Genomic DNA, 14,484 nt, shown 5'->3' with positions numbered 1-14,484 from the left:
ATGGTGTCCCGATCTTTCTATACTAGCAAGAATGACTCGAGGCGTGTTCGAACACAACACCCTCGCATCCGTCCAAAAGTCACCATGAGCAAAGAGGCACGCGCCACGCTTACTGCTGGACGACGTGCCAAATCTCGTCAGTTTAAGGTTGCTCTTGACGAGGCTTGGAACCAGCTCGACGACGCAACGAAGACCATTGCATCAGCCCACCACAAGAGCATTCGCCGGGTACAAAATGATTTATATATTGGTCATGGAATACTACGCTCGAGGCGCACCAAACCGAATATGTGGAACGCGTTCTGCTGGAAAAAAGGTCAAGACAGTGAGAATCGTAAGTCTGGTTTTTTCCTCACACTTTGAACGCACTAATACTATGTCTTACAGGGAACCAGGGTCGAGACACGCTCAAACAACTAGTTCGCGAGCATAAGGATGAGTATCTTGCACTCTCGAAGGAAGAACAAGAAGTCCTGCTGAAGGAGTATACCGACTGGACGAAGACGAAGACGACCGGCACACGGATCTCCACCAAGTCCAAGATTATCGATATCACACAGACCTTAAAGGCTGTGGAGAATGAGGTACGTTTCCCCCTTGATTTTTTATTTCACAGTTTGACTAATACTATTAATTAATACTAGCTCAATAGCCTGCGTTGTCGAACGGGTGCAGAAACTATCCTATACACGACCCGTGGGTCAACCGATCTTCCCCTCCGTGGTGTAACCTTCACGACCGAAGGTGTTGAGCACTTCATGCACTCTGTGATGAGTATTGACAATCAAGACTTGGTCAGTAAAATGGAGGGCTTCGCCATCCAAGGAATGAAAGGTATGAGCAGCTTTTTTTATTTTGTTTTGTCACGCTAATTTAATCTTCAACCAGGGGCCGCAAAAAATCACAAAGATCGTGTCTCTGATGTACGTTCAGCCATCCGCGAGATAATCAACAGTGGTCTTCGTAAGTTTTTCCCCTTCTCCGTGAAGTATTTGCTTAACACTAAACTATAGGGAAGATTACTGGGGAACCTCGTGCCAACATGCAGTGGACTCACTATTTCCGCAACATCGTGCGACGTTATCAAGTTACAATAGTGGGATGGCCCGACAACATCCCATTTGTGAACCTTAGCAAAGTCTCTAGCGCTCTCCCAGAGCTTGAAAGACTTTTTCATTTGTGGGATACACGTATTACATTCTGGAAGACTTTAACGGATGAAGAATTCGCGAAGATCTGTCAGGAGCACAATGAGAAGCTCAAGAGTGGCGAGATCGAAGACATTCACCGACGGACTCGATCCGACAAAGGGACGAAGCGCAAGAGGCTGGCAGCTACCAATAGTAACGACAACACAGCTCAGCGCAAGAAATACAAAAGTGCTGAGACTATCGAGGACAGTGACGAGGACAACAACGAGGACAACAGCGAGGACAACGGCGAGGACAATGGTGGGGAGACAACTCCCCAACCCTCTCCTCATCAGCCGTCTAATGCTAACACTACTCCCAACCTCACCTTCGAGCCATCCGTCACCACTCCCAACTTCACCTTCGAGCCATCCGTCACCACTCCCAACTTCACCTTCAAGCCATCTGACGCCGCTCCCAACTCCTCCACTGCCCACGCAGCTGGGAGTTCCCTTGACGCCAACACTCATTTTACCTTTCCTCCTTATGTGCCTGGCAGTCCCCTCGATGGCGACAATCATCCTAATGGCCTTACTCAACTTGGCGCCTTTGATTGTGATGCTGCGTTGGAAACATTAGATCGAATCTATGGCCCTGCGCCGTCATCATCAACTGATGTTGACAATCCTGTGTTTGACTTCACTAATATCAATATGTTCGGCTCGACATTTTAACTCACAGTATCTTTCTTCTTCAAAGCCTTTCAGGGCACCGTCTTTTTCTACCTGTTCAAGTCTATACTTTGATACCTGCATTTTGTAGATGATTTACTGTTCACGCGTGTGGTAGTGGTGGCATAGTGTATATTTTATTGACGAGGCAAAAAAAGGGTAATATTGGCAATGTAGTCTGATTTACCTGGTCCTGTATCCCCTCCCTAAGTTCTATGCGAGCGCATGTACAACACCATAGTCCACGACCATCGTTTCAACCATCTCACGGGTCCTAGGCTGAGCATCTGTATAATAAATTAGTATACGAGTGATGAAAAGGAGTAAATATACTAGATACCTGCCGCTGCTTCGAGATGCTGGGCCTGCTTGCCGGCTGTCAGCACGCGTGTCTGGCGGATAGTGTGATTGGAATGTAGCGGAGACGAGGAGGACAACGTGCAGGCAGATATGGCGGCAGGATGTGGTATAGACAGAGAGCAAACATGTCGGAGGGGGTAGGGCAGTGCCTAGGGTAGTGTCCGACTACTTAGGTTGTCGGCGATCTGATTGGAATGTAGCGGGGACGAGGAGGACAGCGTGCAGGCAGATATGGCGGCAGGATGTGGTATTGACAGAGAACAAACACGTTGGAGGGGGTAGGGCAGTGCCTGGGGTGGTGTCCGGTTACTTGGGTTGTCGGCGATCGTGCGTTGTACCGCCCTGGAACGTTGTGCGTGTGGAGGAAAGGAGGAAAGGGCGTGGGAAGCCGCCCGCCCTTTCACAAGGTTTGGAATAAGTCGGGGGTTGCGGGAAGTGCCGGCCGCTAGGAGAGGGCGGGATGTATAGCCGAACAGGGCTTACTCTTTTGGGCGGGGTAGAGAGAAGAGCTGTAAGGTAAAATGGGTATTTGGGGCGTGATTTAACACTGGTGTTGGGGAACTACAACATCCAAGCCTTAGTAAACTTGGTGAGACACGTAATCACCAAGCTTAATAAGGCTTACTTATTGGGAAGGCCAGGTGGTAAATGCGAACCTATTAATACTTCTGTCACACCGGCCTCAGCCAGACGAACATCCGAACCTATCATTATGTAATGTCACACCGGGACCCCCACGAACCTAAGGTCGAATGCATACAGTACTCCGTTGACGGGAAAGAAGCCAAGTGAAGAACTGCTTGTGTGCTAAGGGCTCCCGTCCTAAGATAGACGAGCTCCCGCAAGCCATACACACAGAGGCTCGCATCATCGTGTTCGGAGTCCACAAACTGCGACTACCATTTATGCCATAAGAGCGGACACTTCCGGAACGAGGTTTTTTTTTTGAATATTAATGCGGAACTGCAGGATCCGGGACAGGGGCAGACGTCGACAGCTTTGCCCGGCACCATATATTCGACCTGGGGTGCGGGGGTGTTTCGGAGGTGACCTCCGAAACCCCAAACTTATAAGATGTAGTAACAATCATTTATATTCAAATCTACGAGTGCAACCATGTTGGCAGCACGCGTGTCGAGATCGACGCTCATCCCAGTTCCTTTCAAGCCCTGTACAACCATCTTCCTCAGAGCGAGATGGTCCAGTACCCACGCAGAGGTTCCGCTACAAAACAAGTCGAAGGTGTGGGGGTCTCCCGACGAGGCCGTTAAAGATGTGAAGTCAGGAGATGTACTTTTATGTGGTGGTAAGTACAATCGCGTTTTATTTGTATACCGAGTGTTTATTATGCTGTCGACACCAAGGTTTTGGTTTGGCTGGTGTGCCAGGTGAGTCTCAATAGAGGATGGATCTTGAGCAGTGCAACTAACCCGGGATACAACAAGACACTCTTCTTTCCGCTTTGGTCAAACGCAAGGAAGTCACAAAATTAACAGCGGTGTCCAATAACGCTGGCGCAGGTGACTCTGGACTTGGTTCGATTTGTTCATATCAGTCCGTGATCCATGAAGCTTATCAATGTAACATAGGAAAGCTGTTCAACAGCAAACAGATTGACAAGATTGTTGCATCATACCCTGGCGGGTGAGTGCCTCATATTATAGGGTACCGCATAAGATTGAATGCCTTCCCATTCAGAAACAAAGCCTTTGAGGCTCTATACCTTAAGGGCGAGGTGTCTTTAGAACTATGCCCCCAAGGTACACTCATCGAACGTCTCCGTGCCCATGCTGCTGGTATCCCGGCCTTCTTCACCCCTACCGGAGCATCAACAGCAGTAGAAGATGGTTCCATCCCAGTGCGATACAACGAAGGAGGATTTGCTAATGGAGTCAAGATACCAGGTATCAAGAAAGAGATGCGAGAATTTGGAGGTCGTAAGTACATCATGGAACCGGCCATTGCTGGCGATGTGGCTTTCGTTCGTGCATGGAAAGTCGATGAGGTTGGCAACTGCGTTTTCCGGTGAGAAGGCCATTTTTCGCCTACCTGAGCGCTGAGCGTGCTGACTTGTGCAGGTACACTCAGCAGAATTTTAGCACAGTCATGGCGAAGAATGCAAAACTCACGATAGTGGAGGTGAGTCGGAATATCTCGTTATTTTTGTCAGAAAGTTGATACATTCTTTGCAGGCGGACCAAATTGTGCCTACTGGTTCTCTTTCACCAAACGCCATTCATGTTCCTGGTATTTACGTCGACCGGGTTGTTCAGGCGACCGCGCCAAAACAGATAGAACATATCAAGCTTGCGCCAAGCCCATCATCTTCCGGTGAACAGTCCACTCTTACTCCTGAGAAAGAATTCGCACAGAAGATGCGACATCGTACTGCAAAACGCGCCGCCAAAGAGCTCAAGGATGGATTCTACGTAAACCTCGGTATTGGCATACCTACTCTCATTCCTGCGTACCTCGAGCCCGGTGTGAGTGTTTGGCTGCAAAGCGAGAATGGCATCCTCGGTATGGGGCCATACCCTACGGCAGAGCAAGTGGATCCGTAAGTCGCGCAGCCAGGGAGTGTTTCCTTGTACTAAGTCTCTCTTTGTTAGGGATCTCATCAATGCGGGCAAAGAGACTGTGACTTTGCTGCCGGGCGCCTCAGTCTTTGGTATGTTTGTCGCACGATCCAACATCAATTGCTGACACCACCGGGCAGACTCGAGTGAATCATTCGCTATGATCCGCGGTGGTCATGTCGATCTTTCCATTCTCGGCGTGAGTATCTTAGTCCACTCGCTGACTTCCTAGATGCTCAATAGTCTGGTTCATCTCATAGGCTATGCAAGTATCGCAAGCAGGCGACATTGCTAACTTTATGATTCCTGGAAAATTGGTCAAAGGTTCGTGACTTAGACGTGTTTTGCCATTCGGTTTTCTACAGCATTCTCACCGTCGGTCCCATTCTTAGGTATCGGAGGAGCTATGGACCTGGTGTCTAACCCTGACCAGACAAAGGTCATAGTTGTCATGGAGCACTGCGCAAAGGACGGCAGTCCAAAGATTTTGAAGGAATGCACTCTTCCGCTCACCGGTGCCCGTACTGTTAGCCAAATCATCACGGAGTTGGCCGTTTTCGACGTTGACAGGAAGAACGGTCACCTTGAGCTTGTTGAACTCCAAGAGGGCGTAACTCTTGATGAAGTCAAAGCGAAGACCGGCTGCGATTTCAAGGTACGGAGTGACCTGAGCAAGCTTTGATCGCTCTCAGGTTTCGAGGTTATCATTATGGAGTAACATCAATACCCGTTTCCTTACGAAATTTGTTCCTTATAGCACACGTATTATTCTTATACCATCTAGGCAGTCTCGCTGAACTCTGGCTGAAGTTTACTACGTATATCGCACAGTAACGACGGACGATTAGCATGATGACAAGAATGCGGAAGACCATCTTCGAGGCACACATCCGTTCGTTTCCGAGCCCATCGTCACGACATGTCCCTCACTAAATCTCTCGGCCGAGTCCCACACATCTTCCACTGTAACTAACGTGAGCGTTGCCTTGGACTTATTGGTGGTGGCGGGCCGCTCTCTTTAGGGCAGATGGCTAGCGCATGCTACGCTGATGACATCATGAGCATGCTCGACAGTCTCGCCATGCCATTCAACGTTATTCAACCACCAGCTGCATGAAAATAAGCACGACAGGCTCAAGCGCATCATACATGGCATTAATATTCTTGCAGAACAGCCGATGCCGTTTGCAGTTCCTTCAAGCTCTTCATTATCCGTTGATTCGATAGGTTCGCTATTTACAATTCACAGGTACCCCAGTTAGGCCTCCGAGTTTGCTTCCTGGTTTCTTCATCCATTCTCCTCCACCCCCCTGCCGCTTTTTGTCGTGTAAAGGTACTACCAACTCGCGCGCTTGACGCTGAGCAAACAAAGGGTGCCAGGGGTTCTGCAATTGGGTGTGAATTTCGGAATGTGTTGCCGACTCTGATTAGACTCTGATCAGGAACCGTAAAGTTTCAATAATGTTTCACTAGTGATGGCCTGCCAGTGCCCGGAAATAAGTGCTGCCCGCATGTGGGGGATTTGTGGTTGTCCTTCGGCTTGACAGGCGGAGTACCGACGCGTCGGGACAGAAGTTTATGATATGGAGCTGGCATTCGCCTGGTGATCTCACACAGAACCACACCACTGAAATCCTCTTATTCTCTGACCTGAAATCTGGCACCTATGGGTCCCGCTCTCCTTCCTACACACAGTACGCAGCTTTTCCGACGATGCAAAGGTCTGACATCCTTCCGGTTGTGCATAAGACATTACGCGACGCCCGAGTCTGCTGCACCCCAGCGGAAGAAAGTATGGGCATCTGCAGATGCTGCTGTGCAAGATGTGAAGTCTGGGGACATCGTGCTGAGTGGAGGTATGTCTGCACCACTTCGCTTGGATTGAAGTTGACGCGGTTCCATTCGACGTCAGGGTTCGGCTTGTGTGGTACTCCTGGTGAGTTCGTCGTCCCGCCAGTTCCAAAGAAGGTTGTCTGATAATCACCCCACAGAGACTTTGATCACTGCTCTTTCACGACGAAATGGCATCCACGGTTTGACCGCCGTGTCAAATAATGCTGGTTCTAGTGATTTGGGTCTAGGTGAGTAGTTCATTTTTCTGCGCCAAGCAGTGGAATCTTACTGATTCTAATGGACTAGTCAAGCTCATGAAGAGCGGGCAGCTTGACAAGCTCATAATATCATACCTTGGCGGGTATGTGTTACTTTTGAATATAAGGTCATGCACTCATCGCTACTCAGAAACAAATATTTTGAGCGGATGTACCTTGATGGAAAGTTGTCCCTTGAACTGGTCCCGCAAGGTACCCTCGTTGAAAGGATGCGCGCGCACGGCGCAGGCATTCCCGCCTTCTTCACACCCACAGGTGCCTCCACGACCGTTGAAACTGGTGGCATTCCCATCCGATTTAAAGCAGGCGGTTTCAAAGAAGGTATCCTGATACCCGGAAACAAAAAGGAATATCGAGACTTCAACGGAAAGCGGTACATCATGGAGCCTGCCATCGCTGGTGACGTCGCGTTTGTCCACGCCTGGAAGGCAGACGAGGCAGGTAACCTCATGTTCCGACATGTCGCAAACAACTACAATAACGCTATGGCAAGGAATGCGCGGTTGGTCATAGTAGAGGTAAGGGTCATGGAGTAACTATTTGGCATTAAGCTTATCACGCATATAGGCAGAGGAAATTGTCCCCATTGGTTCATTACCACCAAACGGTATCCATGTCCCAGGAATATTTGTTGACCGTGTTGTGCAGGCCACTGAACCAAAAGCTTTTGATATCCTTGCCACTGCTCCGCCAGAAGGGACTGCTGGTGGGCCCTCGCCTGAGGAACTCCTGGAAAAGAGCACACGGCGCAGAGTAGCAAAGCGCGCAGCACAGGAGCTCAGAGATGGCTTTTACGTTAACCTTGGTGTCGGCATTCCCACTCTCGTCACGGAGTATCTCCGACCGGGCGTCAAGATCTGGCTGCAAAGTGAAAACGGCATTCTGGGAATGGGTCCGTTCCCCACCAAGGACCAAGTTGATCCGTGGGTATCGCTGGCTACATGTTCCAATGATGTCGGTACTAACAATAAGCTAACAGAGACATCACGAATGCTGGAAAGGAGACGGTCACATTGCTGCCCGGCGCTTCGATCTTCGGTGAGTGACGTCAGCGCACAAGCGAGAGGCGCATGTTAACGCGTTATACAGATTCAGCTGATTCATTTGGCATGATCCGTGGCGGTCACATGGACGTTGCTATCCTTGGTGTATGTTTCATTTTGGTTGGCTGTGGGAACTTTTTTGATCAAACATTTGTGTAGGCTATGCAAGTATCGCAGGCTGGCGACATTGCAAACTTCATGATTCCAGGCAAGCTTGTGAAGGGTATGTGAATTGGCATAGCATCTGTACCTGGGTTCATGTGATACCTGCAGGCATTGGTGGAGCCATGGACCTCGTGTCAAATCCTGATAAGACGAGGGTGATTGTGGCCATGGAACACTGTGCAAAAGATGGAAGTCCAAAAATCATGCAGGAGTGTTCGCTGCCACTGACAGGTGCACGGGCGGTCAGTCAGATTATTACCGAACTCGCTGTGTTCGATGTTGACCGGTCTGGTGGCTTCCTGACGCTTATGGAAGTGGCCAAGGGTGTGACGGTGGAGGAGGTACAATCGAAGACAGCCTGCGATTTCAAGGTCTCTGAAAACCTTGGGCAGATGTAAGTCCGTATTGATGGTAGTACATGATACCTCTGTATCAACAGGCTGTTCCCACCATTAATGCCTAATGATACCACACATTAATTCCGTCTTCCACGACTATATTCAGTGAAAAAAGCGGACGTCTTTAGTTGCAGTTGAATTTTTATATGTATTTGGGATTGATTTCTGTATTAAAACAAGGACGTCGCTTCGCATTGCGCAGTAACATGATAACGAAAGGTTGAGGTGGCGCATTACTTACACATACCATAAGGACAGAAATAGACAAGAAAATCAATTTCCCTTGCAGGGTTAGCAACTTCTGTCTTACTACAACAGCATCACTTGGGTCGGCATTGTGTCCACCGTCCTGGAAATTCAGCTGGCGACGACTTGAACAATGAATTGGTTCGCTTCACTGTTCTCAACCGACCGTAGTAAACAGTCTGTACGACGAGGACAGGCAATGTCGACAACGCATGAAGCGTTCTCACTCCCAACTTCGTCATCGGGTCATGGGCGACATCCAGACGCTTTCAACCCAGCGGCTCTTCAGACACCAGACCCACTCAGTCCAACATATACATATCCACCGCAATCCCCAATCTCTTCCTATAGCTATGTACCGACTTCGTGCGTCCATTCCTACTTGGTTTTCGATTCAAATAACTGACCTCTCTTCACCTCCAGCTCTCGCTCACGACCGGCCTCACTCCTTCCTCTTCACCACACGCCCTTTGTAGATTCAATGACCCCACCGCCACCTTACCCTCCATTAGAAAATACGTGGAATCGCCTAAAACTATGGCTGGCTCGTGAATACCCAGAACTAGGCGATACTCTCAACTACGGCATTCTTCCACAGGACCTTGCGCAAATTGAGATGCAATTTGGTTTTGCACTACCGCAGGCGGTACGGGAGTCGTATCTCGTCGTGGACGGACAAGAAGCAGAATCGTCAGCGGGATGCTCAGAGGGCCTCTTCTTTGGCCTCTCGTTGCTCCCCCTCGAGGGTGTCCTCGATGAGTGGCGTTTTTGGCGTGAAGTCGATGATGACCCTCAGACAGGAAGTAATCCACATCTGCGCGATATCATGCGGTCCATACCTGACGGCTATGTGCGGAAAGAATACTCGCAGCGTGGTTGGATCCCACTCGTCGTGGATAAAGCAGGCAACTATATCGGCGTGGACCTCAACCCAGACAAGGACGGCACCGTGGGTCAGGTAATTGTCTTCGGGCGCGAGTTTGACACGAAGATAGTGCTTTGGCATGGGGATGGACCCGGTGGGTGGGCGAGGTGGCTCGCAAATTTTGTCGATGAATTAGAGAGCGGGGAGGGCTTTGAGCTGGGACCGGCAGAGAGTGAAGGCAGCGAGGATGACCTAGGATATGAGGCCTACTTCTTTGATGGAAGTGGGCGGGGTCAAGGCGATGGTGGTGGGGAGGCTGGACCAGGGGGGCTGCGGCTCACCGGGGAGTATAGAGGGTTGAACCCAATGGAGGCATGGGCTGACCGGAGCGTTAAGAAATGGTACGAATCAGGTTTGATCCATGGTGCTCCGTCGCTAGATGAGAAGAAAGGCAAGGTACGCATCATCACACTTGTTGGTGTATTCTACAGTTAATTTATTGATTACAGGCGCGGGAGATACATGGCCTTGGCGTTTTAAACCTCGCTGACTCCGACGCAGTTGTTCCTATACCCGTCTTCACGGACTTGAAGCTCACAGAAGAAACTACCGATATTATACCACAGCCACCTGTTCCCGTCATTTCCATCACCAAACCCCCAGCTCCGTTACCCGTAGGCTTACCGACTGCCAACGATGTCGTCTCTCTCCCCTCGCCGCCAGATTCGCAACGTTCGTCTAACGAGGATCTCGAAGCGGGCCGTGGGCCCGGCATGCGGGCAATACCAGAAGACGTAGTAATCGTTAAAGTTCCTCCTAGACATTCTCCTCGTGCGAAAGTGGAAACTCTTGTCGGACAGGTCATTTCCACGGCAGACGACGTGCACATAGAGACGCCACCCTCTTCGGTGGAAAGTGTCACTGACCTACTTGCTGACTCTGCTCCTGCTATGGATGCAGTTCCACTCCAACCCTCGACCCCCACTATTGCGGTGGTAGAAATAGAAGCTTCTGGATCATCAGAGCCCGTTCCTACCTTGCGGCCGTCGCAAGAGGATACTCAAGAACCTAGCACGACTATTCGATTAGTCGGCGGTGGAGGCTCCTCTGGCATTGTAGATACCAAACCCGCAGACGATGTTTCCGACCCAGCAGCAGATGTCATATCTGTGATTTCTTCGGGAACGGGCGGCTCTCCTTCAAAGAAGGACAAAATCCACGAGAAGAGCAAGTCGAGCATATCTTCACTGAAGAAGATTGTTAACATCGGCGAGGGCAAGCGGAAAAAGGACTCGAGCAGTAGCATCAAAGAGACGATATGACCTCCACGCGGCCTACATACCACGGATTCGCATTTTTGACTTGTTCGCCGGACATAGTTTGCTTAATGCTTATGTTCACTACAGCTGTGCGAGTGTGTTGTTCGAGTTTTATTACTTCCCTTGTTACTACTACCCTGACTTTTACTCGTTACACACCCCGCTCGTTGCATTGCATTGCAATTTTTGTCTGATATACCCATACGTAACTACAAATCAGTATCAGCGTTGCTCTGCGATTTCAGCTAATGTAATTTTTCTGGAGACCAATAGGTCTCTGTTTATATTCCAGCTTGCCTTCAGGCAGATGTTCTTGTTGTAGGCGCTTGTGGGTGAAAGCACGTGACGACGTTTCGACGTGTTGTTGTTGACAACTTGAGATGAGGATCTGCCTTGTTTGAGTCTTTATATTTTGAACGCATTGGTTTGGGTTTTTGGATTCGTCTTGGTTCTGCGCCGTCGTCGCAGAAATGCATTCGCTTTTCTATGTCTTATTCCATCCACTAAACACACTCAACTTATGGCTCGAGGACGATCCGAATGCCAGCATCGTTGATGTGTTATACCTCTTCACCACATTTTCAGCCTTTGGCATATGGCTAGTGTTTGACAGATACCAGAAAGCGGTCAACAGCGCAGTGCCTTTTCGCCACCCTGCTCCAGAGGTTCGTCTCTTTCATACCCCGGGGAAGATCTTCATGACACTCATCCTCTCGTTGACAGGAAGCAGACCCCAACTGGAGCTCTCGCGTGATACCCAACGCCAACCTCCGCTCGCATCTCCAAATGCCCGACCTCCTTCCTCTCCAGTTCGGAGGTGGACGCGAATACATTACGTGTTTTGACCCCGCCAACAGCTTGCACCTCACTTCTACTATCGCGGATGATGCTCGGTCAATCGAGGCCAAGATCAAACGTGCGAAAAATGCTCAAGTGAAGTGGTGCGAGACGTCATTTGGTGAGCGGAGGCGCGTCATGCGCAGCTTACTAAAGTGGCTCGTGGAGAACCAGGAGGTATGTGCGCGGGTCGCGTGCCGCGACACGGGAAAGACTCGTAAGTTGCTTTATTCTCCCTTTTCTACTGTTACCGAGATTATTCCATGTAGTGGTTGACGCGGCTTTGGGCGAGACATTGACGACGTGCTCAAAGTTGGAGTGGTTGATCAACCATGGAGAACGCGCTCTACGAACGGAAACGAGATATTCGAATTTGATGATGAGTTACAAGAAGTCACAGGTCATTTACGAACCCAAAGGGGTCGTGTCTGCTATCGTATCATGGAACTACCGTTTGTGTCTCTTAAGTGACGTGATTCTCAACGTGGCTAATCCGACTGTAGCTCTTCATAATGCTTGGTCACCGATCATCGCATCTATCTTTGCTGGAAACGCTATCGTGCTCAAAGCATCTGAACATGTTATTTGGTCTACAGAATGGTTTGTTGGCGCTATTCACAAGTGCCTAGAGGTTCTTGGATATGACGCTGACATTGTACAGGTATGGCTTGGGTTAATTTCCGGACTACAATATTAACCGAATTCCAGACTGTCTGCTGCTGGCCTGATGAGGCCGAGGCTTTGACCAGGTCTCCTCTTATCAAGCACATTACTTTTATTGGCTCAGAGGAAGTCGGAAGAAAGGTGAATAGATCATTGCAAAGATCATTTGAGCTGCCTCTAACTTCTGCGCAGGTCGCCATGGCTGCCACTGAACACCTCACACCCGTTACTCTTGAGCTTGGTGGAAAGGATCCCGCTATCATTCTACCAGACACGGACCTCCAGAAATGGGCTAGCATTTGGATGCGTGGTATATTGTGAGCTGTTCCGTGTACTTCCTCAAACACGATCTGAACTAACTGATATGCCAGCCAAAATTCGGGTCAGAACTGCATCGGTATTGAGCGTCTCATTGTACATTCGGATCAATACGATGAGTTGTACGATATCCTGACGGATCGCGTCGCCAAGTTACGCTTTGGGTCCGTGCTGGCGCCTACGCGCGAGGGATACATCAACACCGTGGATTGTGGTTCTATGATCAGCAATGACAGGTTTAGAGTGCTCGAGGAGCTAGTGTTCCAGGCGCAGGAAGATGGTGCAAGAGTCGATGTCGGCGGGAAGGAGCTCCTGCATACGTCGTGTGAGGGGAGGTCATTCTTCCAGGCAACGGTGGTGGGCGATGCCAAACCCAACTCGAGAATTTCACAGGTGGAATGTAGGTGTTGTTGTGTTCTATGCTTCAAGTTGCTGACACTTGATATCTATTCATGAAGTGTTTGCCCCAATTGCGCTGCTAATTCGATATGATGATATTGATGAAGCGATCACTATCGCGAATGGAACGCGGTACGGACTTGGCGCCAGCGTCTTTGGACCACATCAGGACCTCTGCATTGAAGTCGCGAAGGAGCTTCATTGTGGCATGGTATCTGTCAATGACTTTGGAGTGTACTACGTGAGTCGTGTTTGCCTCTCGCTTGCTGCTTTACTCAAATGCTGAAATATGCTACTTTTAGCTCAAGTAAGCAGTATTTTGACCTCTGGGGCGTGGTAATTAATTTCCCCACAGCCAAGACCTGCCGTTTGGAGGCACGAAAGCCAGTGGATACGGGCGGTTCGGTGGCGTTGATGGACTTCGTGCGCTGACAAACCCTAAAGCAATTGTCACCGACCGCTGGCCGTCATTTGTGCAGACCAGTATACCCAAAGTGCTTGACTATCCCATACGTTCACTCGTACGGAGTTGGTATGTCCCCGCTTTATTGTGGTTTCCATTTCTTGGTTTTAATTGGTATTGTATGACAGGGACTTCGTTCATGGTCTGACTATGCTGCTATATGCTGATGGATATCGTGCACGGTTCAATGGGTTGTTACAACTAACGAAAGCTTCCCGCCGATGATTTATTACCAGTGGAAGTATTGCTATGAGGATGCTCCACATATCAGGCACTGAATTGTATGTTTTTTTGGTAGCAGTCTACGTGATTTACTAATGGACCTGACTCCGTAAGAGAATCCCATCAGCAGCTTGCATTGCTGTCTAGTGAAGTCCCATAATTGAACTCTACTCATCAGCTCTACTGCGGACTTGTTTCGGTGTGGCGGGGGGTGGTGGATGGGGCAGTATGCGCGGTCACTGCGGTGACCTCGGGGCATCGCAACTTGGCCCAATTGATGCGGCATTCTTACTGGTGGGATTCGTACCCGACCCGACGCCACATCCCACCTAATACCACGGAAATTCTCAGCGTATGTCGCAAGCGAGCACGAAATCCATCATATGATCTTGTTCTGAAACGTTTAAGATGGGTCGCTCGCACGTGAGTTTCATCGAAGCCCCTTTCCGCTGTAGGAACGGGTGCCCTTCAAGCTTCAGTACTTCAGTCTTTCAACTGATCGTTCTGTTCGTAAGAGTATTACATGAATTCAACATTTTCGGCGGATTGGTTGAGAAGTAAGCTTACGACAAACGTTATGATAAGTTGGTGATAAGGGAGCCGCGCATACGTGATGGGAGCAATTTGTCAACTTGGCA

The 14,484-nt window shown here is 49.6% G+C and overlaps 5 protein-coding genes across 5 annotated transcripts; all 5 read left to right on the top strand.

Moving 5' to 3' along the window:
- DEU56DRAFT_747105 (uncharacterized protein) lies at positions 1 to 1,864 on the top strand (the record flags this gene model as incomplete). The annotated part of the gene is made up of 5 exons (XM_041349252.1): positions 1 to 334; positions 388 to 584; positions 645 to 834; positions 889 to 963; positions 1,014 to 1,864. 5 exons carry the CDS (start codon positions 1 to 3, stop codon positions 1,862 to 1,864), a joined length of 1,647 nt encoding a protein of 548 aa, XP_041202566.1.
- A 1,473-nt stretch (positions 1,865 to 3,337) lies between these two features.
- DEU56DRAFT_747146 (uncharacterized protein) lies at positions 3,338 to 5,479 on the top strand (the record flags this gene model as incomplete). Its single annotated transcript, XM_041349255.1, has 11 exons — positions 3,338 to 3,527; positions 3,586 to 3,609; positions 3,667 to 3,756; positions 3,811 to 3,865; positions 3,920 to 4,246; positions 4,300 to 4,360; positions 4,414 to 4,778; positions 4,831 to 4,889; positions 4,938 to 4,996; positions 5,058 to 5,121; positions 5,190 to 5,479. The coding sequence occupies 11 exons, from the start codon at positions 3,338 to 3,340 to the stop codon at positions 5,477 to 5,479; spliced, it is 1,584 nt and encodes a 527-aa protein (XP_041202565.1).
- Positions 5,480 to 6,375: 896 nt separating this feature from the next.
- Positions 6,376 to 8,759, top strand: DEU56DRAFT_928746 (3-oxoacid CoA-transferase; the record flags this gene model as incomplete). The annotated part of the gene is made up of 11 exons (XM_041358653.1): positions 6,376 to 6,491; positions 6,547 to 6,653; positions 6,710 to 6,733; positions 6,789 to 6,878; positions 6,937 to 6,991; positions 7,039 to 7,426; positions 7,476 to 7,831; positions 7,888 to 7,946; positions 7,998 to 8,056; positions 8,111 to 8,174; positions 8,225 to 8,759. 11 exons carry the CDS (start codon positions 6,376 to 6,378, stop codon positions 8,512 to 8,514), a joined length of 1,608 nt encoding a protein of 535 aa, XP_041202564.1. The 3' UTR covers positions 8,515 to 8,759.
- On the top strand, positions 8,741 to 11,256 carry DEU56DRAFT_836068 (uncharacterized protein). Its single transcript, XM_041354781.1, has 3 exons — positions 8,741 to 9,126; positions 9,184 to 10,081; positions 10,135 to 11,256. Exons 1-3 carry the CDS (start codon positions 8,894 to 8,896, stop codon positions 10,945 to 10,947), a joined length of 1,944 nt encoding a protein of 647 aa, XP_041202563.1. The 5' UTR covers positions 8,741 to 8,893; the 3' UTR covers positions 10,948 to 11,256.
- Positions 11,257 to 11,414: 158 nt separating this feature from the next.
- DEU56DRAFT_747135 (Aldehyde/histidinol dehydrogenase) lies at positions 11,415 to 13,849 on the top strand (the record flags this gene model as incomplete). The annotated part of the gene is made up of 10 exons (XM_041349254.1): positions 11,415 to 11,609; positions 11,668 to 11,998; positions 12,051 to 12,233; positions 12,285 to 12,442; positions 12,490 to 12,585; positions 12,637 to 12,761; positions 12,816 to 13,162; positions 13,221 to 13,406; positions 13,522 to 13,693; positions 13,753 to 13,849. 10 exons carry the CDS (start codon positions 11,415 to 11,417, stop codon positions 13,847 to 13,849), a joined length of 1,890 nt encoding a protein of 629 aa, XP_041202562.1.
- Positions 13,850 to 14,484: the final 635 nt, after the last annotated feature.

Source organism: Suillus clintonianus, assembly GCF_016758775.1.
Source record: "Suillus clintonianus strain FC179 chromosome Unknown DEU56scaffold_135, whole genome shotgun sequence".
In the NCBI taxonomy this organism is placed as follows: domain Eukaryota; kingdom Fungi; phylum Basidiomycota; class Agaricomycetes; order Boletales; family Suillaceae; genus Suillus; species Suillus clintonianus.
Note: the sequence above shows the minus strand (reverse complement) of the source record. Positions and strands in the feature narration are given on the sequence as shown.

Bases quoted from the DNA above. Each gene is read 5' to 3' on its own strand.
- DEU56DRAFT_836068 (XM_041354781.1), top strand. From the start codon at position 8,894: ATGAATTGGTTCGCTTCACTGTTCTCAACCGACCGTAGTAAACAGTCT. The intron at 9,127-9,183 runs GTGCGTCCATTC...CTTCACCTCCAG, and splicing joins TATAGCTATGTACCGACTTC to CTCTCGCTCACGACCGGCCT. The intron at 10,082-10,134 runs GTACGCATCATC...TATTGATTACAG, and splicing joins TAGATGAGAAGAAAGGCAAG to GCGCGGGAGATACATGGCCT.